This window comes from Blastocystis hominis, assembly GCF_000151665.1.
Source record: "Blastocystis hominis, Singapore isolate B (sub-type 7) whole genome shotgun sequence assembly, scaffold_6".
NCBI lineage: Eukaryota > Bigyra > Opalinata > Blastocystidae > Blastocystis > Blastocystis hominis.
The window spans coordinates 751,397-775,017 of NW_013171865.1; the positions used below are offsets into that span (position 1 = coordinate 751,397).

Here is a 23,621-nt window from a genome sequence, read left to right on the forward strand (position 1 = left end):
CCTGGTTACGGTAGTACCACTGTTCATAGGTGTCCACAGGGAGGCTGACGTGGACGAAGAAGGAAGGCTCGATACCCAGATTGTTATCAAAACGAGCACGCAGCAAAGTCTCCGTGGTGACACTGTCCAACATCGCCTGGACATACAGGTAAGAGCCCTGAGCCCAGAAGAGCTCGGTACCGGACACATCGACTCCAACACGGTCAATGTCGATACAAAGCAATGTAGACCAATCCATATCATTAAACTGGCCGCTACTGAATCCCACAGAGAAGAGCACGTCCTCATTAGTGGGGTTAATGATGTTGAAAGCCTCCTTCGAAGCAGAATACTTATAGGTACGCAGCAGACGAATGATCGATCCACTGCACTCATTGATCGTCAGAACCAGAGTACCCGAAATAGAGGTACCTTCCATGACTGAGGTAATCGTGAAAGTCGTCTGGGCCTTGGCTTCGCTGGCGATACCCGAAATAATACAAGTATCATTATCCAAGGTGAGACCCTGAGGGAGAGCAGGCTGGATCGTGCACGCCTTGAATCCATAGATAGAGGGCTCGATGTACACCTCCTCCATGTTCTTGTAGTAGGTATAACTCGCCTCGGGGAAAGTGATCGAAGTGGGGATCTGGACATTGCAAATCGAGGGCAACATTTCATAAATATACATGTCCGAGTCGGTTCCAGCAGTCACAGTCAAACGGTAATACTTGTAAGTGTTGCCTCCCCAATATCCAAAAGCATGAGAAAACTGCTTAGGAGTGATGTCAAACCCTTTAAAACCAAGCACCGTCGAGTAGGAAGATCCATCCATCGATCCGCTCACCGTACCAACACGAGGATGGTTATTGGTGTATTTCGGCCAGAGAATCATATCGTTGATCATCGGAGACACAGCAGCGTTCATAGAGAACTTCAGAACGTAGGGAGACTCGCCGAGGTAAAAGTAGGACGAATAGGACTGAGTGTTAAAATCGAAAATGCTGGTAGGAGAGTACGGGTTGTAGGAACCTTCAGAAACAATATCCACACTGTAGGGATAAGGAGTGCACTTCTGGTCCTTCACGCTGGAGCTGATCGCAGCCAAGAAGGCGTCGAAATCCACAGTGTCCTGAGTAAAGCCACTAGGGAAGTGGAGCTCCACGGCCAGCACGCCGTTCTGAGCAATCTCCATACCAGGACGGATAAATCCGCGCATGTCAACAGCAGGATACTGCGAAGAAGCCGCAGTATCGGAGGTAACAGCTCCAGCAGGCATGTTATCACGGAAAACCTCCACTCCACTGATGTATGCAATGACACCATAGCGGTAGTTCATTCTCACTTCATAAGCGGCCATGTCGTTCACTCCGGTGAACTGCTTGCGGAAGTACTGAGTACCGTAGTAGCTGCCCGTAGCAGAGCCCAAAGTCTCCGTGTTCCAGTCGCTATCCGAGTAGGAAGTGGACGTCCAGTCTCCCTGAGCGTTGTTCTTCACCTTCCATTCAGCATTCTTATCAATAGGATAGAGCAGAGAGAGAGTGTAGGTCTGGGTAATAGGTGTGTCAGAAGTTTCCGAAACGTCAGTCATCCAGTTCTTGAAGAACACATTTCCGTTCTTACCAGTCAACGTGAGGAAAGACATATCGGCCCAGCCATCTCCAAAGCCATCACTGAGCTCCAAGGTATACATCCCAGTAGAAGATGTGTCAATGCAGCTCTCGACTACAGATTCCTCAAAATTGATATAAATGTCGTTCTCGTAAAGAGTCTGAGACCCATCGAGGATCTTAACTCCCTGCTCGTAGCAGTAATTACCGCACATCATCGTAATCTTAACAAACGTCTTTCCGGTCATACAAGTTATTTGCGCCATAGTCAAACTTGCAATCGCCAAAAACAGCAATAGCCTGCACATTCTTGCTTCTCTTTTAAAAAATTATGACTGCAGTACACAAGGAAATTATTGTGGCCATTGAATCATTGTTCCTATATTTGTCCATCTGATTGGATGAACCAAGAATTATCGTGATATTATTGGATAAATCAGAACCAATTCTTATTCTGACTATTGTATTACAATGTACTGGCTTAAGACAACTACATGCTAATCATGTAGCATCAATTAAGAATCAAAGAAGATTCAAATGTGTAAAAATAACGTGTCATTAAAATTCTCTTTCGGAGGAAAGAAACATTATTCCACGAATTAAGTGAGAAGACATATAGTAACGGATTGGAAGTACTATTTTGGTGAACTTTGTTACGTAATGAAATATCGGTGTACAGTACATATTAGGTTAACTCGCGGTGCATAACGTGTTGTAGCGCAAGTTTGTGCGATGTCATCGTCACAAATCACAGTACAGCAGTGCCCTAAAATTGGGACAATAATACGCATAAAACCATAACAATATTCCTATTTGGGTTTTGACCTTTTCTGGGACTGACACCGCGTGTAAAATTCAACAGAGACCTATTCTTTTATATTTACGAAGTAAAACCTATAGCGAGCTGAGTAATTGAGTCTTTAATAGTTGTGTTCCTAAAACATAATCGTATTCTGTCAATTTTGTGCCTCTTTGAGTCTTAAAGACGTAGCATGAATGTACACAACAAAGAAATTCTCAAACTCCATCTCACTTTTATCAAGTACAAATCCCTTCTTGAATGGATCGGTAGAGTGAAGTATTTCCTATTTTATCACGATACCTCCGATTATCACGATCTGTAAGGTTTGCATTGAAGATTATGTTGGAACACTATTTCGAAACCATCACATCGCCTTTTCTATGAAAGAATACTATTTTTAATAATTTTAGCAACAAAGAGATGTAAGAAAGAATACCTTGATTACGTAATTGTTCTAATAATTCATCTACTGTCTTATATATGGTGCCGCTCTTTCTTTGCTCCGGATAAGATAAGTACTGTACACTACGAATTACCTGGATAACGAACATCAGACAGAATACTACAACTCTTCGAATCGGGCAATAAAGATAACAGTGGAATGACTTCCAACTTCTTCTTCTTCTTTGCTTTCACGATATCCGGTAGCTTTGGATAGCGAGGAGTATTCAAGCGGAGGTCCGTTGTGATCACTGCAGGAAGCGGAACTTCCAAAGTTCGAAGACCATCTTCCTCTTCTTCTTCCACGATCACCTAGTTTATACTTCAATAGAAAATATGTGCAAACTTTGCGAGGATCGTCGTCCCGAAATTTCATTGCGCTGACATTGGTTGCTTCGGGCCAATCCAGTAAGCCAGAAAGCATCGAGCCTGTTTGTTTGTTATCGCCATCAATGCTTTGTTTACCCATAAGCACCAGATCAGGTTTCTCCTTTTCAACAATCTTCTCCAGAGCCTGCGCGACAACGAAAGGAGGTACATCCACATCTACAGGCGTCGAAGACTCCACCAAAATCCCTGGTTCTTAAGCAAAATATTTTCTCAAACCTCTATCCGCTCCTAAAGCCATGCAATAACGTAGTTGCTCTTGTGCAGCTTTTACCCCTATTGATACTGCGACAATCTATTTTTTATAGCGGCCTCGGTGTAAATACCTCGTCGGCAACCTTCGCTTCTTTCAACCGAACCGCTTGCTCCATGGCAATCTCACAAAACGGATTTACAGCCATTTTTAGGTTTTTCATCTCTACCCTTTGGGTTGAGGCGTTTAGTCGGATCTTTACTGCATGGTCCACGACTAATCGTTATTTGGCACTCAAGCATCTGCCTCTCTTAACTGCAACAAGGATTTTCATTCGTTGACTCTTAGTTATTCATTTCTGACGTGTCTCCAACTTTTGGAACTCCCAAAATTTCCACTATATAGGTCCACCTAGTTTTTTGTTTGGAATCGATGGCTACCAATCTGGATAGAAAAGAAAAGAGACAAGTAGACAAGTCTATCCTCTGTTTGATTCATAGGCTGTGCTAGTGGTCGATTCGAGTTCTCTTCTTCTTTTCCCACTCACTACTGATACTCCGTTTGTATGATTTAGGAGCTGTGCATTACTGATAATAGAGCTTGCTTCCTCTGGCCAATATGACCATTATTGACTATTCCTTATACTGGCTGGCATCTCAAAGTGTTAATGAAGTCTTTGTATGTAGTACGGGCGATGACAAGAGTCTAGCAGATTACTTTAGTACCACGAATTGGAATGTGGTGAACTTGTAATCTCGTTTTGATGTTTTTTTGAATTAGGGAGAAGAAGGAATGCATGCAGGGTGTTATCACATCTCCAGTGATTTACTATTACTACATGAGCAACTGCAGCTCTACAGGAGATATCCTCAGAGAAATTGACTCTCGTAACCTGATAGAGAGCAGTTGCTTTCTCCTTGTGAACTGTGGGGCTATCACGAATCTGGATATCACCGAGTTGTGGAAAGAGCAGAAAGCGCGTTACAAGCAGTCGCCGTTTAACATCATGACCTCCGTTTTCACGCACATGCCCTACTACAAAGGTGTGCATCGCAAACGAGATATCGCTCTGGCTCTCACCGAGAGCAACCAGATCTTAGCTTACAAAAATATGAACGAGAGCGATTGTTTCTCGGTCTTAACCGAATCGGTGCTCGAAAACAACATGGTACGTTTCATTTCCTTCTGGTTTCTGATACCTTATAGACATCCATTCGTTACGATGTCGCGCCTGCTGGCATCCACATGTGCAGTCGCGACGTGCTCGTGCAGTTCAGCGACAACTACGACTACAAAGACATCACGGAGGACTATCTGACCAACGAGGTGAACAACATCACGTTCGGCTACAAGTACTACGCCTACTTCAACGACAACTCTTATGCCTGCTTTATCCATGTTGGCTGTGGGCTCTTATCTTTCTATTCTAGGATTTAACGTCTTACAAGCAAGTGGCCTCCGATATCATTCGTCGCTGGTGCTATCCGATGGTTCCGGATAACGATATCGCGGGACTGCGGATGTGCTCCTATGGACGAAACGACCTCTATGTGCATCCCTCCGTCAAACTCGATTATTCCACGCGTCTGATTCGTCGCTGCCGTAGGAATCGGCCCTGATCTGGGAGTGTAGTGATTCAGAACAACTCGGAGCTCGGAATGAACGCGGAGTTTTGCGGAACGATCATCGGCGTGGACTGCAAAGTAGGGGACAACACACACGTGGACCAATGCATGATCATGGATCGCAGCGATATCGGAGCGGACTGTCGCGTTGTGTCGGCTATTGTGGGAACCAACGTCGTGATTGGATCGAACTGCGAAGTGGTGAACTGTGTGCTGGGGCCTGGAGTTGTGATCGGCCCTGGAACATCGCTCTCCAGCAAGCTGGTGATCAAACGATCGGATTTGGAGAATGTGCAGGACGAGCTGTCGTCGATCCAGGACGTGATGCAGGATCCGGTGATCCAGTCGCTGGAGATGTGGTTTGATCAGCAAGAAGATGGTGGAGAAGAAGAAGAAGAAGAAGTGCAGAAGGATATTTGTGTATTGCCGATGCAATACGAAACGCCGAATAAATGGATTGAATGGCCTCGCAATTCGTTCTCGAAGTGTCAGGGTTTCGAAAGCGACGACGAAGAGGAGGAAACGGTGGAGAATCTAAACAACAATTACTACTTGGGACTGAGCGATTTCGTGAAGAATCTGGAAGACAGACAAGGCGAGAATATGGCTGATATTCTCACCGAAATCAACTGCTTCCGAATGAGTTGCAACTGCTCGTATTCGGATATCGTGCGCAATCTGGTGGCGATTATGATCGAGTTCTGTTGGAATCCGAAAGATACGCTCGAAGAATGGGTGGGTTTTCCGTTCAGTTCGATGATGTGTAGAAGAAGAAGAAAATTGTGCAGGTGAAGGAGATTGTTCGGAGACAGTCGCTGTTGATCAAGAACTATCTGATTGAGAGCGAAGGCCTCTCCATGCTGTCCATTATCGACTATGTGGCGCTTTTCTCGTCGGAGAACAACGAGTTCATTCCTTTCTTCGGGCCGTTTTTGCAGATTCTGTGGGATAGCGGCGTGGTGGACGATAAGGCCGTGGGGAAGTGGATCGAAAACGTGCAGAACGACCCGGATTCGTCGTATGTGGAGCTGCTGGACGATCCGGTAGTGCGAGAGATGAAAGAGTATATCAATGATGACTCGGAGTATTCTTCCTATTCGGAATATTCCAGCAGTGGAAGCGATTCGTATAGTGGAAGTGAGTCGGAGTCGGAGTCAGAATCGGAGTCGGAGTCGGAGTCAGAATCGGAGTCTGAGTCTGAGTCTGAGTCTGAGTCAGAGTCAGTGTCTGAGTTAGAGTCAGTGTCTGAGTTAGAGTCAGAGCCAGTGTCTGAGTTAGAGTCAGTGTCTGAGTTAGAGTCAGAGTCAGTGTCTGAGTTAGAGAGTGAAAGTGGATTAGAGAGCGGAAGTAGATCAGAGAGTGAAAGTGAAAGTGAATCAGAAAGTGAAAGCGACTTTGGATCAGAAAGTGGCTCGGGATCAGAATGTGATGATAGCAACTCGTATTCTGCTTCCGATTCTAGTGATTAATCCTTGTTAACCACGCTTTTGATTCCCTTTTCTAATAGCATTCGTTGTTTCTTTCACACAAACACTTCAAATCTTAAAGAAGATGTTCTGACGCACAAATTCATTTCCAATCACAACCCACATTCCCACACCCAACACATAAGAATTAATCATCGTCGTCCAGTGCGTCGCTTCCTTAAAATGATATCTACACGTTCATTCCCCATCCATTATTATTCCTTACGAGAACGGCATATACTCTCCCACGAACTCATGAATCACGTAAATCAACAAGGAATTCATCCCCAACGCCCGATAAGGAAAGCCCGACCAAATCTTCCACACATCCACCAGCAAATAGATCAGTCCAAACGCCAAAAATCCAGTTCCACTCGTGATCGCGATAAAACTCGTGTTCCACTTGTTCTTATTAATCGGCATGTATCCATCGTACTGCTTGAATCCGCACAGAATGCCACTGAACAGCAGCAAACCTGCTCCAATTCCAAGATACACCAACAACTGATTCTTCTGCTTCTTCACTGTTCGGAATACCCACGGTATCCACGTTCCCAAATACGTCAAAAAGATCGCGTTCATCATTCCCAAGATTCCTTCACACTCGAAATGGTTGCCTCCATACACATAAACCACCGCAGAGCCGTGGTACATGTGCTTTTCTCCCAGCAGCTTCAAGTCGATGTAGCGGTAAATTCCGCCGGTGCAATCGCGGAACAAGCCATCATCTCCGTTCCCACCGGGGCCAGAATAGCCGACAGGACAGCCAGGAGCCGCCACAAACTTTGCAATGGACCAGTGCCTATTTGTGAGAGAGAACAGAAGCAAGAGAATACGCCACGGCGAAGAGAGTCGGGACGATCCAGTCCAGTCTAAAACAAAAGAAGGGAACGCAAAAACAAACATGTGGCGAACGTTGGGATCGTCTTTGAACGTGGAACGCGCGGTCCATCGACTGATGAATCCTTTTCCCTTGTACCAGACCGGCGTGTAGAGAAGAACAAGCGAGTTGATGAGTCCAGACACGGAGAAATAGGCAAGAACTGAGAATGAGAGAAGGCAAAAGCAAATGAAAACCTCCAAGGATTCGCACCGTTTCGAACGACTGGGATTGATTAATCAGGAAATTGAGGACGTAGAGAATCAGGGCACGCTTCAGACACTTCAGCGTGCACTTCCATGTCGCCTTCAGAGGCGAGCATCCATCGAGTTGGTATCGTTTGAACGCTCCGTTCATGGAGAGAGGAAGAGACATGCCTTGCGTAAACATAAACCTACGATCGATCGACCCATCCATCATCCGCTGTACAGAGGAAACGCGAAGTCCGCAAACGTGATTCCATCCCAGGCAGCATGCATGAGGGAGTGACTGTATTGGCCTGCTCCATAGTTCGCGAAGATCATGATGCAGATCGTGATGCCTCGGAACACGTCGATCGATTGCACGCGTGATTTCATTGGCTGGGAGACAACGGATTGTTTCTCCTTTTGGATGAGTGGCTCATTGACGGAGCTTGCTTCAGTTTTGGAGGCTTCTTCATTCCTTCCCTTGCGAATGTTTTCGATCATCACAACAAAAAAACAAAATGCAAAGGTAATCGCGATCATAAAGTATAAGGGAACGTAGTAGTCATGACCTTTCTTGTCTGTAATAAGCTGCATCTGCACTTATAACACATACACTCATTGCTACCGGGACCGAAGCGTCGGTATAGTTCAACGTGTACATGCCATATTCTTGAAGCTGGACCGATGTGATAATGGAAGTCTCTTCCGCTTCTATTCCATTTTCAACTCGAGTCACCTGGAAATCAAGAGGGAACTGCATATCGGTTATACGATATCTCCTTGATGTTATCCTGCCGCATCTCTTTACTACGTAAATCCACCTTTCATAGACTCATCAAACTCTTGGAACAAGCATTTGTGACAATTGGCAGATCTGAAGAAAATCTACGCAACGATCACAAAATCAAATAGAAACACACCTTGTAATATCCTTGAGGCATCTGAAAGCGAACATGGGCACAATTCATTTTTCCCTCGATATCATCTGCCGAAACCTATAGAATGACGATATCTGAAGTTAGTCAACCAAAAGTGCTAGGAACAATACACACAAAAGAGATAACATTTTTGTTTAACAATTGGAGTGTAATGTGTACGTTTCTATCAAATAGGACGAGTGATAACAGTAATACGAAACTATCTGGACATTACCCTACTCTCCTGCTGTGACACTCACAGTACTTTCAATCGACTGTCTCTTCCCAGTACAGTGAGATATACCCATTTTCATTTTTTTTGAATCATTAATCCGAGGTGTCGTTTAGATGGAGCTTTCTGATAACGAGAGGGATGAGTTATTGTATCAACTATTGAAGAAGGATTTAAAGACTGCAGGCAAGTAAGTTATCCTTTTGTGCTTCTAATCTGTAGGAATCTTAACAAGGTGACGGAGAAATGCTTTTGCAGTTGTGTGAAGGATTTTACGGTTTCAACCCTCGGAAAAAAGGAATTGGCCTGCATACAGAACTGTGCTTCCAAGCAAATGGACCTGATGGACCGAACACAGCGCGCATATCAGGAAGTGAGGACTAAGGGGATGTCCACCACATCTCAATAGTTTCACATATTTCATACGCATTCTAAATCCTTATGCCATAGTGATTTGTTCGTCTGTTCGTTTGTTTGTTGTAAATAAGAGTCGAGTTACTCAGTTGTGTGAGTGGTTTCCTTGCCTCAATAAAAATCGTCATTTACTTTTCTAAAGTGTAGTATATTTGGTAAAAAATAAACGCGCGAACGAGCAATAGAGAAAATCGATTGACCACTCTAAGGAAACGATGTCCCAAATATATAGAAAATTCCTATATAAATTTAGGACATTGAGGTTCCGTCGTTGTCCATTTATCGCTTTTCATAGTTTTCTATCTCAAAACATTTTAACTCACCATGGGTAAACATCAAGATCGTCGTCTTACTTTCTGGCAGAACTTCATTGCCGGAGGTATTGCTGGAGTCGGTTCTCGTACATTCACCTCCCCTCTCGATGTGGTCAAGATTATTTGCCAGGTCGGTTCGAAGCAGCACACTGGTTTCATTGGAACCTTCAAGAACGTGTACAGCCAGGAGGGTCTGAAGGGATTCTGGAAGGGTAATGGTGTTGCCTGTGTGAGACTGTTCCCCTACTCTGCTATCAACTTCGCTGTGTTCAACGAGTTGAAGAAGGTGTGGACCGATCCCGAGACTGGAAGAATGTCGAACTTCCTTTCCCTGTCTGCCGGAGCTATTGCCGGAGTGGTCGCTACGGTGGCTGTGTATCCTCTGGATATGATCAAGACCCGTTTGACTGTGCAGGTCAATGGCCAGAACAAGTACAACGGAATCATTGATGCCTTCCGTGTGATCATTAAGGAGGAGGGAGTGATGGCTCTGTACAAGGGTATTACCGCTTCCATTCTTGGTGTGATTCCTTTCGGAGGTCTTCAGTTCATGTCCTACGAAATTCTGGCTTACGTCTGGGGCAAGCCTCGTTCTGAGTTGAAGGGATGGGAGAACTTCGTGAACGGTTGCTTGGCTGGATCCATTGCTCAGACTGTGTCCTTCCCGTTCGATACCATCCGTAAGAAGATGCAGGCTCAGAACAAGAAGGCTCTGACTTCGGATGTGGATGTGGAGTTCAACGGTCTGTGGGATTGCATCTGCCAGACTGTCAAGAGAAACGGTGTCCTGGGTCTCTGGAGAGGTACTCTCGCCAACCTGGCCAAGGTCGCTCCTTACGCTGGTCTGATGTTCTTCTTCAACGAGATCTGCAAGAACTTCTACTACTACCGCAACGGTTACACCACCAGCATGTGGAAGCCCACTCCTAAGGAAGGAATTGATCAGTCCTGGTCTGTGCAGGAGATCAAGGCCTACTATGCTGAGCAGAAGAAGAAGGAGCAGAAGAAGGACGAATAAAGGAACTCATGTAGTAGTACTTGGTGAGCACTATACTTTGATTGAAGTATGGAGTATCGTTTTGGTGTGTTTGTTTGAATCAGGTTTGTTGCGTTTGTTTGAATCAGGTTTGTTGTGATGTTTGTTTGTATCAACTTTGTTGCGATGTTTGACCTTTTTTTCACTCAGTCATTCATTGGGAGGGAGCTCCAATTTGGTTTATGCATTCCAGATATAATCTGGTCAATGCGATCATCCAGGGAAAGTACCACCGCGGACCCATTCGATGGAGAGTATGACTTCGCAAAACTCAACATTCTCTCTAGAGAAAAGCTATTGTCCTAGAAAGCATCGTCTTCTCCTATACATTCCTAGAACACTGTACTTACTTCGCTTTCAGTGAAGATGGAGAAACTTTGCGTAGATTCTAGATTCCACATTCCAAACTAGTGAGTTGTTGTATTTTCGATTCATCGACCGCCTATTTGATTCAATGGAAATATGCTCCTCATCAGGTGGGTGGGTGGGCGAAATAAATCGATATATAGGGACTCTTGCCGCTTCGTTGCCTTCACTGTGTTATGTTAAAATGCGAGCAACCCTTTTCGACTGCATTTTGCCTTGCGGAGTGTGATAAGTCTTTTTGGGGTTTTTTACTTTTTGATTGCAGAGTGATAGTGTAGTGTCCTATTTCGTTGAACCTTCCTTCCCAACTTATCATCTTTCTCTCACCTTCATTCAGCAAAATATGACAATTATCTATCACAGCCAATATCCGTGTAATCATTCGTCCGCTTTTCAAATGGATTCGCGTTTAATCACCTACACCTCCGATTCTTGCTGCTCTATTCTCCCTTACCCCAATGAATTTGAGCTGGTTCTCTGTGAAACAAACCCAGCAAAGTCACATTCCGAGTCATTCGACTACGAGTGGAAGTCCGCTCAATCTCGTCGCTTTCTTCAAGAATCGAAGTTTCCCATCCTTTCTTCAGCAAAATCAAACCTCTCCTTTCTCGCCTCTGCACCTCATCGTCGCTGGTTCTCCATCATCTACCCGCATCCCAACTCCCCCGTCGTTTTGAATCTCGCTTCGTTTTTTATCTCCGATCGTGGCGTCGACGCGTTTTCCAGAGAATTCCAGAACGAAACCAACGGAATCAAGGTAGGAACAGTAGCAGCAGCAGTAGTGAGTAACGATCCAGGTCAAAATCGGCAAGGTTTCGATCACAGAGCTGTGTGCTGCGTGCTTTCCGGGCACTTTTATCCACTATTTTTCGTATTCCATAATTCAGTCCTATTTGTGCCATTCGCGCTGCTTTGTGCCACACGTTCAGCTCGCGTGCTTGGTGCTGGCGAGCAGCCTGCAGGCTTCTGAACGCCGGATGAAGAAGGATTGCTACTGGGTGGTGCTGGAGCTCTGCTTCCACGCGTCGAAGACAGCGAAGATGACCGAAAACGCGTACGCAGTGGTGTTGGAAAAGAGGCCAATCAAGCTGGAGAGCGAGGATTTTGCGATGCAGCGACGGGAAGTCGCGGAAATTCTGGAAAGGCGAGTGAAATATCTGTCTGCAAAGCTGGAGGGCGTGTGGCGAGGGAAGCCTGCGACGTACAGCTTTCGTTCTGAGCAAGGAAAGCCGGTGGTGGTCGTGAATCCGCGATATGGCGATGTTTTATACACGGTTTCGTGATCTGTTTGATACAAACACTCGAAAACAATGCACGATGTAACGCTTGCTCCACGAAAGGATTCTGTAACATGGGAACGGAGGGCAGTCTGCGGAAGCCAGGCTTGAAGTGGATCATGACCAAATCCAAGTTATGGTTGATGTACATTCGCTTGCCATAGCGGATTAAATGAACCTCCACGTAGGGAGTGGTTCGCACACGCACGATCGTCTTCTGCCGCTCGCCTTTCGTCACTTTTTTGCATCGTCGATCGCACACTTCGTGGATTTGCATCGACTTCTGCCAGTCCTCAATGCGATACTGACACGCATAAAAGTCATTCCGCACCTACACGTCAGTTCGCGCTGTGAAACGCACGCTGAAACCATCCACGTTGGGATATGCCAAATCGTACAATCGCACGACATCGACCACTCTCCAATCCGGATTGACGGGCAGGAAAAACTCGTCGACATCGCAGAAAATCATAAACTGCGTGGTGTATCGATATCTCCGATTGCAGCTGTTCATCATCACTTGCTGCTCGTAGAACGGACGATGATAGGGCAGTGTGAAATCGATGAGATCGATGATTCCATGCGTGGTATACGCTCTCAACTTTTCCTCCCAATACGGGAGATTTCCGTTGATGTAGAACGCGAAGTGCTGCACGCCATGGAAGAAATGGTGGTTGATAAACGCGATCACCTGCGCTAACGGCGCGTTTTCGAGGAACACGCAGAGGGAGAGATAGAATCGCTGCGCGCGGAAGTCGGGAAGGAACTCAAGATCGAGCGAATAGGAGTGATTTTCCTGAAGGGATCGAATTGCGTAATGCGTGTCGCTCGCTGTCGAGCATTGGTTCTTAAATTTGAATTCTGTGATGATGATGTGTTTGTCGGGATCCACGCGATAGTGATTCGTTTCCGTCTGTCCCGCGTGTGTGCAAACCCACGTGTCCGTCATGCTGATTCGCGTTTTGTTTCGTCCGGACACCACGTACATGTATTTCAAGTTAAACAACGCTTCCACCACCAGCGTCTCATCTTCGCAGTACGTAAACCCGTCCATTAGCATCGGAGACAGCCCGGAATAGTATTTCGGGTCCGCTGTGTAGAACTCGTGGCGAGGTCGACCCACCCAGACGGTCGTTTCACTCGTGCTTTTTTGGGCGGCTTGGCGAAGCTCCTCTTCCGTGTATGGTACGGTGAGGTTCATTGAGCGGCGAAGACGATACAGGGTTTGGTTTCGCATCGCATCCAGCTGCTTAAAGTATTTCATCTGCCAAAACGTCGATTTGCCTTTCAGAAACTCTTTCTCCGTGTGGTTCTCCCGGCGTCCGTTGATGAGGTACTCATCCGGATTGGTAGGGGTGAAATAGGGAGGGATTGGCTGCATTGCAAACGATTGGAGAGGCTTCTTTATGAGCAGTCTTGGATCGAGTCTCGGTTGCATTGTTGGGAGTCCAGTTGTCTCAAATATTTCTCGTTTTTCATCGTTGTAGAATAGTTTCTTTGGAATAGTAAACCGAGGTGGCTTCTGGTCCGTGTTCAACTGCGGAGCACTTTCCTTCTTTGGTAGTGGTACAGATGACTGGTAAACGACTTGAGTATTATATTGAAATAGCGGAGAGGAGCCTATTTTCATTGGCCACGATATCACGGAAAAATCACCCATAGATAGATCTAAAATAGAGAAAAACGAAAACACATACAGTCCTGTCCAGAACATTCAGTTACTCGATAGTAAACGGCAATTGCACACAATAACAATGTAATCTACATCTTGATCTTTCTCTACAAACCCCAAACAATATAGATTGTACTATTATTCATAGTAACAAACAAGACGCATTATAAATGATAAAACCGTTTCGAGTTTTCATAGACTACTTTAGCCAGCTCCTCTACTGACATCGACCTGATGCTGGCGACCTCCGAGCAGACCTAGAGTGACACAACGCATAGGATCCTTACGCGTAAGACAGTCAGCGGAGTATTGATAGCTACACCTGCTTCATCAAAAAGCGATACTGAGTCCTTAATGCACTACTCCTAACCCTTCTCTCCACTCGTCCTACCATATCCGGAGCGTCACTTTCCAGCAATATTCGATCCAGAGGATATTTTCGAATCGTATCTTCCATTGCTTTTCTCCTTTTCGGAGACAGGTTGAACAAATAGCCCGAAATCGAAAAATAGGCTCCCAAATCTGCCAGCTTCTGTACATAGTCTGGAGGTCCAGCGTATCCATGCATCAGAAAGGAGGATGAAAAGGGTCCTTCCTCCTTTAGAATCGAGTAGACTGCTGGAACACACTTCACGCAGTGCACAGCGAACGGAATGGACAGCAAAGACGCCAGATGAACTTGCTGTTTGAAACATCTTTCTTGCAGAGAGAAAGGAACACGCGAAACAATCAATTTGTCCATTCCAATTTCCCCGATGTATCTTAGAGCATCCTTTCTCTTCTCTAATTCCTCGAAAGCTGTTTCCCAGGTTTCCTCACTGAGATAATAGGGGTGGATTCCATAGAACGGAATGACTTCCGGATTGGAGTCGGCAATCGCGTCGACCCATCCAAAATCCTCGGGCGATGTGGCATTCACTGCAAAGTACCGAACTCCTTGTTCCTTGGCACTCTGGATGAGAGTGTTCACCACATTTGCGATCCTCGGGAAATGGAGATGGCAATGTGCATCCACGAACTGCATTTTAACAAACAACGACGCAAACAACAATAACAAGAGTTACATAGCAGCGTAATCGGAGTCAGAGTCAGAGTCCGTATCCGCCTTGGACTTCTTCGCCTTCTTGGCAGGCTTCTTGGCGGGCTTCTTTCCCTTCTTCGCAGGCTTGCGGTCGGAATCGCTATCCGAGTCCGAGTCATCGGAGTCCGAATCGCTGTCGGAATCGCTGTCCGAGTCATCGGAGTCATCAGAATCGTCGGAGTCGTCGGAATCATCGGAATCGGAAGAGACCTTCTTCGATTTCTTGGCGGGCTTCTTGGCAGCCTTCTTGGCAGGCTTGCGATCGGAGTCAGAGGACTCGTCGGAAGAGTCGTCAGAAGAGTCATCGGAGGAGTCGGAATCATCCGAGTCACTGCTATCTTCCCGGATGGGAGACTCGTCTCTGGCGTTCTCGTCAGCCTCCATGGCCTCCAGAGCAGCATCATAGGCAGCCTGGTCATCGGCAATGCTCTTCATGCGGATGCCGCTGTCGCGGATCTCCTCGGCGGTGTAGCCCAGCAGGTTGATCAGCGAGGCGCATTTATTGGTGATCTCATCGCAGTAGTCCACGCGCTGCTCGGTGAAGCGCTGCAGGCACTCGATTCCGAGCTTCACGCGATCCTTGTGGAAGGACACCACTCCGTCCTTGACTCCCTGCAGCACATCGGCCGAGGCCTTCTCCTTCGCGTCTCTCTTCTCCTTGGCCTTCTCCACGGCCTCCTTGGCCTTCTTCACGGCCTTCTTGCCCTCGGCCTTGGCCTCCTGCACCTTGTCCTTGGCCTTGTCGATCGCCTTCTCGGCCTTCTCGATCTCCTTCATGGCGCGGTCGCGGTTGTGGATGACCTGGCACACGGACAGGGCCTTGCCGCTGAACATACGCAGATCGGTGATGAGTCCCTCGTTCTGCGCGTTGCTGTCGAACTTCTCGTAGTTACCGATCTCCTTCAGGTTGTCGGACACCTTCGTGAAGTAGTCCAGTCCGTCCACGGTCTCGAAGGTGCGAGCCACCACCACGAACTGCGAGAACGATCCGGACATGTCGATCCAGGCCTTGGCGGCGTTGGTCTCCGAAGCCACCATGCGCTCTCCGGCGGAGATCACCTTCTTCATCTGCTCGCTGTACTTGACGAGGTTGTACTCCACATCGCCGAACTCGGCGGTCTGGTCCACCATATCGATGGCGTTTCCGGTGGTGGACTCGATCATCTTGTTCACTCCCGAGCGAGTGGCGGCCACGGCCTTGTTCACCATGTCCAGCACGGCACCATCGCCGCCAGGCATGATGCTACGCGCAGCGGTCATACCCTCCGAGGAGGCGGTGAGGAACACCTGCACGTCGTAGGTCACGGCGAAGGTCGGGTCGCGAGTGACCTCGTCGATGAACTTCTGCAGCGCCAGACGACGGCCCTCCACGAAGTCCTTGTCGAAACGGTTGCGGGACTGCTTCTCGGGAATGGGGGGAATCACACGGCCCGGGAAGGTACGGGTGAGGCGGTTGAACAGCCACTCGAAGTCGGAGTAGCGGCGGTTCACCTTCAGGTTGTCCACGGGATAGTTCTCCATCGTGGTCTTGACGCTGATGGCGTACTCCGTGTGCTTGTTGAACATCGTTCCCACAGTGTGGGGCTTGGCGATCGAAATCTCAAAGGTCTTGTCTCCGTCGGGAAGAGTCAAACCCTCAGACTGGCCGGTTATAATTCACACACACAACCCTACGTAGTCACTGTCGGGAGCAAGAGCAAAATCGGGGAGATCGTAGCTGTTTCCAGCAATGGCCTTGATGGAAGGCTCACCATCCTGCTGAGCGCAAGCAACCAGCATGCAAGCAATCATCCATCCATTTCTGGACAGAGTCGGCTTGTTCTTTCCATTTCCAGCGAGCTTCCAAATCTCGCCGAGGACGTCGTTATCGAGACCCGATCTGCGCAGGAACTGAGCTCCCTCCTTTCCGTCGATCTACGGCATCAGACAGAAGCCAGGATTCAAGTACCTTATCATCCTCATCATAATCGACAATATCAAAGATTTTATTGAAGTAGTTCACCTCCTTTCCAGAGACATGAACAGTCTTCTTCTTCATAGGAATATCGACACCACCCTGGTCGATGTTAATCTTAGAAAGCATATTTGAGAATTGGCTCATGGTTTCTTCTATATACTCAGTAGAGCTGCAAATCCCCTACACAAAACGACAGATACCTACAATCTTTTTGATGAAGGGAGGATGATGACACGGCGGAATTTGGAGGGAACATGGCGTAGCGATTACTCATTCCTTTTATAGAGATCCACACTCATTTTGATTTCAAATTCCATCGTGAGACCTTGCTAAACACACTCTATCTTTACGTTCTACGCTATGCAATTTATAGATGATCTACGAATCGACTCGTAATGCCGATTGGATACACCATTGGCATCCATCAATTTTGGGACTGTACGAGAGAGATACATGTGGAGGAGACTTTTCTACTCATACCTTGATTACGTTACGTACAGAAGAATGGAGACCAGAACCTTGCCTTTTTGCCTCATACTATGGCTTGTAGTATGCACACCATTTAATAGAAATCAAAATTACTCATATTTCCAGAATCTATGCCATGCGATAGGTACACAATCATAGAAACAGCGATTCTATTTCTTGTGTAATATCGCGATTCTACTTATTCAAGTTTTGTGCTGTAGGAATCACAAGATTTTTGTTATCTGTGAAGATTTGAGTGGTCATCAACAATGTCTGTTTCTGAATTCTTTATCTTAACGCTCCATGGGGACCGACTTATCTACCACGATTGTATCCTTTTTGGCTGTGTGTTCACCATTAGTGCGAAGTGAAATGCCGAAGGGCACTCCGGAGTTGTTCTATCGAACGATCCAGTTCTGGGAGGATGTAAACCCACCTCCTGTGTTTGTATGCTCCCCCTTGCCTTTTTTCAGGACTAGGACTGCGATGGAATCCACTTTTTACATATTCGGAGAAACCGCTTTTATTTCGTCTTCTCCACGAAGGTAAACCTCTTCTATCCCAGGTTGATGACAAGGTGAATGTCTCTCCCACGTTCTATCTGGAGCTTCTTCTGCGTATTGCAGACCTGATTAGTGTACGAAGCGTTGCTGCACGTTGATGCCTAGGATTATATCGGTAGTCTTACAGAAGGTGGTTTGCGGAAGAATATGACTTTGATTTACGAGTTAATAAACGAAATCATGGTAAGCTTGCCTAATCCAGCTTTCTGATGGCTAGGATTCGGGCTATGTGGAGAGCACTTCCGCGGAATTCCTCCAGGACTACGTGTCTGCACGCTCGGAGAACAACGCCGTTCAGTTCATGGTTTTCTCTTCCCTCGCTTTCTCACTCGCAGAACAAGCTCTCCACGCTGGTCGGCCAGGACCTCGGCATGAAAACGATCGTGGACAAGATGAAATCGACGGGCGATCTGTACATCGACGTGATCGAGAGCGTGCACTGCGTCCTCGACTGCAACGTACCCTCCCTTCTCCCCTCTCCTTCCTTCTAGTCGCAAGTCACCAACAGCGCCCTCGAAGGCACCATCCAGATGCGGAACGCTCTGGAGGGCCATCCCCGTTTCCACGTTCGTCTCAACAACAACATCGTGGTGGGACGCACCAGCGAGGACCAGCCCGACGCGCTGCGCGTGGACGACATGAACTTCCACCCCTCCGTGGACGTCGCCAGCTTCGAGAAGGACCACGTGCTGCACCTCACGGGGCCGGACGGCACGTTCACCGCCATGAATTACCGCTCGACGCGGCCGTTCTTCCCGCCCATCCTGGTGCAGCCGATCGTGGAGTACACGTCGGAATACAAGATGGACATCGTGATCAAGCTCACCACCAACTTCGCGCCCGAGCTGCGCTGCGACGAGCTGTACGTCTCCTTCCACACGCCGCTCATCACGTCGTCATGCAAGTGCGAATTGCCCGCCGAGGCGAAGAAGCAGTCCACCGACTACAGCGAGACCAAGCGGCTGGTCATCTGGAAGATCGTCGACGCGCCGGGCAGACAGGAGTTCTTCCTCCATGTGATCATTACGCTCACGAAGCCGTATGATATGTTCACCGTGAAGACCATGGGCGCCATTGCGTAGGGGAGGGGCAGGGAAGCGAGTCGTAGGCTGCACTTCACGATCTCGAATATGTCGCTTAGCGGAATGGCGGTGCAGGGAGTGGATATCGACAGACTGACTAATAATCCCGATGTGCCAGAACCGTATCGATGGGGAGTCGGGGTGAGCTGTAGGAATCGCTGGATTCGGTACAAGGTGAAGTCCTCGTCTTATGTGTGCAGATTTTGGAGTGTTTGTTTTACAAATGGATAAATCTTCGATTTCTCGACGTGAGAGGTGGGGAAAATGTGTGTGAAACATAGTGTACCTCATTCTTTACAACTTGTACTGTGTGATTGGATGGTCGTATATTTGGTACCTACAAATCGCTTTTTATGTTTGCAAGTACAATTGTGTATTCACCGGGTTTGATACCTAGGTATGAGAACTTCTGGGATTTGATCTCGCCTTCCTTGAAGATTATCCAGACGTCTGCATTGGTAGAGATCCTGCACTCAGTACTGGGCATCGTGCGATCTCCTCTTCTCCCAACTGTGACTCAGCGTTGCGAAAGAGCATTGTCCTGAGCCTTAGTTTTCGGCAGAATGCTCCTCTTGTGGGGATACTCCAATATCTCAGTGCAGACCCAGCAATCCCTGAGCTTCCGAATCCTAATTCACGCGTAGCATTGTATTTTGCAATTTGATGACTCCCAGATGGTCTCTCGTCGAAGTGCCTCGCTACCTGTTTTACTTGGTGAAAGAACTCGGATGGAAGATGCCTACTTGGCTGCTGTTCCTTCGCTATAACATGTTCTACGTTCTCTATCCTCTCGGGATGTTTGAGGAAATCATGGTGATCGTCCAAGCACTCCCATTCATCAAGGAAACGCAGCCGTTCTCCATCTCTCTCCCCAATCCCTACAACATGGTCTTTAACTTCTACTATGCGAGTATTGCATTCCTTCCGCTGTATATTCCACGTAAGCATGCTCGAATTGCTACCACCTAGTTGGACCGATGCTGTACAAAAATATGATTCGGCAGAGAGAGAAGAACGTAGCGACTCTGCGCAGCATAATATATAGTGGGTCCAAAGAAAAGAAGGCAAAAGTGATTAATCTGTTTGTTTGAAACCCTTTCGATAGAATCGGGAAATCCCCGTTATTCCGCCTCCACTCGACCACTCTTTCATATTCGCACTTCTGCTGTTTGGTTTGGGTATATTTTTTTATCGGGGGTCGCTTAGAAATAGAAAGATCATGTCCGACAACGAGTATGACAGTTATTCTGAGGAAGAAGAGATTACTGATCTCAGTAATCCTAACGTGGTAGAGAAGTACAAGGTTGCCGCTGATATCGTAAACAAGGCTCTGAAGGGAGTTCTTTCTCAGGTTTGGCTTCAGGGGTGATCGTGAGGTGCTAGTGCGTTGCTGGAAAGCTCGTTTCTGACATTTGCTCCTTCGGCGATTTGCTTATTGAAAAGCAGTGCGAGCAGATCTACAAGAACAAGCAACTTGAGAAGGGTATTGCATTCCCTACCTGCGTGTCTGTAAATGATATGGTGTGCCACTACTCTCCTTACCCCGACGAGTCCATAAAGCTGTCTCCTGGAGATGTTGTGAAGGTGGATCTGGGTTGCCACATTGACGGCTTCATCGCCTTGGCTGCGAACACCGTGATCATTCCCTCCGAGACCGAGGAGGAATCCAAGAAGAAGGCCATCGTACCACGCATTGTACTGTTTCGATCTAGAACGATTTGATGGCAGCTGCTCGCATCATGGGAGACGTCTGCCACCGTCTGATCAAGCCGGACAACACCAACACCATGGTCACCCAGGCCCTGGCGAAGGTGGCGGAGGCGTACGACGTGCGATTGGTGCAGGGCATTCTGATGCACCAGGTGCGCTCCCTTCCCTTCCCTGCCCTCACGCGTAGATGAAGCAGTTCGTGATCGACGGCAACAACGTGATCCTGGCGGCTCCTTCCTCGACGGAGCGCGTGGACGAGGTGGTGTTCCGTCCGAACGAGGTGTACACGGTGGACATCGCGCTCACCAAGGGCTCGGGCAAGACTCGCGACATCGGTACGCGCACCACGGTGTACCGCCGCAACCTGGAGAGCCGCTACATGGTGAAGATGAAGGCTTCGCGCGCGGTGCTGAGCGAGGTGGATCGCCGCTTCCCCAGCTTCCCGTTCTCGTGCAGAGCGCTGGAGGAGAAGTCGACGCGCATGGGCGTGGTGGAGCTGGTGAACCACGATCTGCTGGAGCCCTATCCCGTGATCTACACCTCAGATCGCGAGGTGGCTGTGCACTACAAGTTCACCGTGCTGCTGACTCTCAACGGAACCAGCCGCATCAGCGGAGAAACCATCGATCTGGCCGCGTATCCCTCCGAGAAGAAGGTCGAAGACGCTGAGATTCTGGAGATCCTGAAGCAGTCGTAAGGTGAGGGAAAGGGAGTTGAGTGTGTAGTCCGGTCAAGTCGAAGAAGGCCAAGGCCAAGGCTAAGGCTAAGGCCAAGAAGGCTGCTGCTGCTGCTGCCGCCGCTGCCGCTGCTGCTGCAGAGGAGACGAAGGAGGCATAATCTGGTTTTCGATAAGTCATCACTTTTGTTTGTTGAAATTGAACAAAGGAAAAGCGAGAAGGTGTATTGGGTGAAGGTTTGGATTTACCAGGGTATCTTATATTCGCCTTGGGATGTTTTCAATCAGAATTAGTGGGTATGATAGTGGCAGAACACTTAATTGGTAATTCTTAAATCATAAACATCATCATTGCGTGTATCTCTGCATACTATTTCTGGGAATCATTAGTATGGTGGACAAAACATCATATTTGTAGAGCAATGAAAGATCAATGCTTCTCTATTGATAGAATATATCAGCAAACATATTGTACTTTGCTAATACATGGTATTCTACATGTTAGGAGGCGAAGTAATGACACAATTTTGACCCTTTCTGATAATGCATTGCTATACGATGCATAATACACAACACTATATATAATGGAAAGAGCAATGACAAAAATTAATTGATTATACGAATTGGCAGTGAATCCAAGGAAGTGTTCTATTACAGGTATGTAGAATACAGTAGATACAAAAAAGAAAAATAGTGAATTTGCTTTTGATATCAAATAGTATTAAGGATGCATAATACGAAAAAAGTCTTATCATTTTTGTTATAATCAAGTTGAAAGCCATATTCGTGACACCGCAATATGTACTCTTCATTAACTAGGAAGTTAGTATTTGCTATTGTCGCTGTATCCCTGTACACTATGAATTTGTTAATTCAATTTCTAGATACTTCTTTGAGATAAACATATTGGGAAGACTAAAATCTAAATACGTCTGGGGTGGACAATACGATCTTCATATCAAAACACCTGGTTTGTTGTTTGATGGTGATTGAACACTTAGTTGATTTCAACAATATTCAAGGATATGATATAGCTGGAAAAGCAAATTCATCCTATGTCAAGAAATCAAGGTTTGTGGACATGCCAATCCTCCATAACACGAGTGCTATTGGTATTTTAATATTGTACATCCCTATCTATTAGAATACAAAAAGATAGAGAAAATTCTAGTAAAGCGACTCTTGCATGGTGTTGGACCAAAAGCATCATCCTATATTATATTGAGAGAAGATGAACCTTATGGCTTCGGAAACAATTTTCGGAGCTTGCTGGCCTCTGCTTTAATAGCTTTGATAAGCGGAAAACGACTGAGAAGTACTACTAATCGTTCAAGTTGATGTATTATAGTTATGTGGGATAACTACTTCTTACTAATGGACAATGAATTCATTCGGTTGCGATACAATGAATCGGAAGGTAGATACTTCTTTGATGAGTTGTTATCCTTGTAGTGAAAAGGAACAAAATCAGTTACTATTATACGTTTCCCAAAGATTTGTTCACTTCAGTCAATAATGATCCAAACATCACCGACTATTTCAAATCCAAATACTCAGGGATCCATACCTATGCCATCTTGTCTCCATCGATTTGTTCCAACCCAGAATATGTGGAGAAGCTTGTGGACATTGGACTGATTCCAAATGCTGAGAATGCAATGATTGAAATCCACCATCGACTCTCTCGGATCTTATTTCAACCCAAGAAGTCTCTAATAAACGAAACAAGAGTATTCATGAAGGAAAATAAGCTGGAAAATTGTGTTGGCATTCAATATCGAACAGGTGGATATGTATCCCACTTTTACGAGCGTACTACGTTTCTATCGTTAGACTCTGTCGTCGAGAGTGCAAAAATTCTAAAAACAGCATTTGCAAATAAGAACCGGACGGTATTTTTAACAACGGATTCTATGAAAGTATTGAAAGTCGTTCCGAAAATGATGGAACCATTACAAGTTAGGAGTGTCCAAATGTATGCGATTGGCCACTCTGCTTCAAATAGAAAGACTTTTGTTGGATTGTCCCCAATAATGAATCGAATTTTTATGGATCTGTACATATTTTCAAGCTGCGATTCTATCTTTTGGACGCGAAATAGTTCTTTCGGAGAATTAGGGTACTGGCTCTCTAATTCTCATACGGCATGTCAAATAGATAAATAATCTGTTTATTGAACAAACTAAATTATGAGATATTTAAATCAGTGTATAATAATTGACAATGGAAATGATTTGACAATAATTGACAAATTTGAGGTGAATTTTGGAAAACGATGAGTGGTA

At 46.5% G+C, this 23,621-nt stretch overlaps 12 protein-coding genes; 6 read left to right on the forward strand and 6 right to left on the reverse strand.

Moving 5' to 3' along the window:
- Positions 1–2,741: 2,741 nt before the first annotated feature.
- On the reverse strand, positions 2,742–3,635 carry GSBLH_T00004389001 (uncharacterized protein; the record flags this gene model as incomplete). Its single annotated transcript, XM_013043273.1, has 5 exons — positions 2,742–2,916; positions 2,948–3,144; positions 3,179–3,408; positions 3,439–3,514; positions 3,546–3,635. 5 exons carry the CDS (start codon positions 3,633–3,635, stop codon positions 2,742–2,744), a joined length of 768 nt encoding a protein of 255 aa, XP_012898727.1.
- A 2,937-nt stretch (positions 3,636–6,572) lies between these two features.
- On the reverse strand, positions 6,573–7,758 carry GSBLH_T00007189001 (uncharacterized protein; the record flags this gene model as incomplete). Its single annotated transcript, XM_013043274.1, has 5 exons — positions 6,573–6,693; positions 6,730–7,305; positions 7,340–7,375; positions 7,408–7,546; positions 7,581–7,758. 5 exons carry the CDS (start codon positions 7,756–7,758, stop codon positions 6,573–6,575), a joined length of 1,050 nt encoding a protein of 349 aa, XP_012898728.1.
- Positions 7,759–7,799: 41 nt separating this feature from the next.
- GSBLH_T00004391001 (uncharacterized protein) lies at positions 7,800–8,567 on the reverse strand (the record flags this gene model as incomplete). XM_013043275.1 has 4 exons in its annotated part: positions 8,492–8,567; positions 8,383–8,456; positions 8,197–8,350; positions 7,800–8,165 (listed from the first exon to the last, which is right to left on the reverse strand). The coding sequence occupies exons 1-4, from the start codon at positions 8,537–8,539 to the stop codon at positions 7,800–7,802; spliced, it is 642 nt and encodes a 213-aa protein (XP_012898729.1). The 5' UTR covers positions 8,540–8,567.
- A 269-nt stretch (positions 8,568–8,836) lies between these two features.
- Positions 8,837–9,129, forward strand: GSBLH_T00006802001 (Tim9-Tim10; the record flags this gene model as incomplete). The annotated part of the gene is made up of 2 exons (XM_013043276.1): positions 8,837–8,910; positions 8,943–9,129. 2 exons carry the CDS (start codon positions 8,837–8,839, stop codon positions 9,127–9,129), a joined length of 261 nt encoding a protein of 86 aa, XP_012898730.1.
- A 329-nt stretch (positions 9,130–9,458) lies between these two features.
- GSBLH_T00004392001 (uncharacterized protein) lies at positions 9,459–10,529 on the forward strand (the record flags this gene model as incomplete). XM_013043277.1 has 1 exon in its annotated part: positions 9,459–10,529. The coding sequence occupies one exon, from the start codon at positions 9,459–9,461 to the stop codon at positions 10,464–10,466; it is 1,008 nt and encodes a 335-aa protein (XP_012898731.1). The 3' UTR covers positions 10,467–10,529.
- Positions 10,530–10,647: 118 nt separating this feature from the next.
- Positions 10,648–11,820, forward strand: GSBLH_T00004393001 (uncharacterized protein; the record flags this gene model as incomplete). XM_013043278.1 has 5 exons in its annotated part: positions 10,648–10,738; positions 10,772–10,865; positions 10,896–10,960; positions 10,994–11,093; positions 11,129–11,820. Exons 1-5 carry the CDS (start codon positions 10,667–10,669, stop codon positions 11,818–11,820), a joined length of 1,023 nt encoding a protein of 340 aa, XP_012898732.1. The 5' UTR covers positions 10,648–10,666.
- Positions 11,821–11,841: 21 nt separating this feature from the next.
- On the reverse strand, positions 11,842–13,508 carry GSBLH_T00007190001 (uncharacterized protein; the record flags this gene model as incomplete). Its single annotated transcript, XM_013043279.1, is given in 3 exon segments — positions 11,842–12,134; positions 12,167–12,458; positions 12,465–13,508. Coding segments are annotated over 3 exon segments (1,629 nt in total).
- A 607-nt stretch (positions 13,509–14,115) lies between these two features.
- On the reverse strand, positions 14,116–14,823 carry GSBLH_T00004394001 (uncharacterized protein; the record flags this gene model as incomplete). Its single annotated transcript, XM_013043280.1, has 1 exon — positions 14,116–14,823. The coding sequence occupies one exon, from the start codon at positions 14,821–14,823 to the stop codon at positions 14,116–14,118; it is 708 nt and encodes a 235-aa protein (XP_012898734.1).
- Positions 14,824–14,838: 15 nt separating this feature from the next.
- Positions 14,839–16,981, reverse strand: GSBLH_T00004395001 (uncharacterized protein; the record flags this gene model as incomplete). XM_013043281.1 has 4 exons in its annotated part: positions 14,839–15,211; positions 15,236–16,521; positions 16,555–16,794; positions 16,829–16,981. The coding sequence occupies 4 exons, from the start codon at positions 16,979–16,981 to the stop codon at positions 14,860–14,862; spliced, it is 2,031 nt and encodes a 676-aa protein (XP_012898735.1). The 3' UTR covers positions 14,839–14,859.
- Positions 16,982–17,468: 487 nt separating this feature from the next.
- On the forward strand, positions 17,469–19,181 carry GSBLH_T00004396001 (uncharacterized protein; the record flags this gene model as incomplete). XM_013043282.1 has 11 exons in its annotated part: positions 17,469–17,522; positions 17,556–17,635; positions 17,667–17,752; positions 17,785–17,850; positions 17,883–17,942; positions 17,974–18,051; positions 18,086–18,172; positions 18,204–18,326; positions 18,360–18,946; positions 18,977–19,072; positions 19,103–19,181. Exons 2-11 carry the CDS (start codon positions 17,575–17,577, stop codon positions 19,179–19,181), a joined length of 1,323 nt encoding a protein of 440 aa, XP_012898736.1. The 5' UTR covers positions 17,469–17,522; positions 17,556–17,574.
- Positions 19,182–20,151: 970 nt separating this feature from the next.
- GSBLH_T00004397001 (uncharacterized protein) lies at positions 20,152–21,519 on the forward strand. XM_013043283.1 has 5 exons: positions 20,152–20,301; positions 20,334–20,633; positions 20,663–20,812; positions 20,848–21,353; positions 21,386–21,519. The coding sequence occupies exons 1-5, from the start codon at positions 20,170–20,172 to the stop codon at positions 21,495–21,497; spliced, it is 1,200 nt and encodes a 399-aa protein (XP_012898737.1). The 5' UTR covers positions 20,152–20,169; the 3' UTR covers positions 21,498–21,519.
- A 616-nt stretch (positions 21,520–22,135) lies between these two features.
- Positions 22,136–23,501, forward strand: GSBLH_T00004398001 (uncharacterized protein; the record flags this gene model as incomplete). Its single annotated transcript, XM_013043284.1, has 6 exons — positions 22,136–22,188; positions 22,221–22,306; positions 22,338–22,448; positions 22,481–22,651; positions 22,685–22,753; positions 22,789–23,501. 6 exons carry the CDS (start codon positions 22,136–22,138, stop codon positions 23,499–23,501), a joined length of 1,203 nt encoding a protein of 400 aa, XP_012898738.1.
- Between the last annotated feature and the right edge of the window lie 120 nt (positions 23,502–23,621).

Bases quoted from the DNA above. Each gene is read 5' to 3' on its own strand.
- GSBLH_T00004397001 (XM_013043283.1), top strand. From the start codon at position 20,170: ATGTCCGACAACGAGTATGACAGTTATTCTGAGGAAGAAGAGATTACT. The intron at 20,634-20,662 runs GTACCACGCATT...GTTTCGATCTAG, and splicing joins AATCCAAGAAGAAGGCCATC to AACGATTTGATGGCAGCTGC. The intron at 20,813-20,847 runs GTGCGCTCCCTT...CCTCACGCGTAG, and splicing joins AGGGCATTCTGATGCACCAG to ATGAAGCAGTTCGTGATCGA.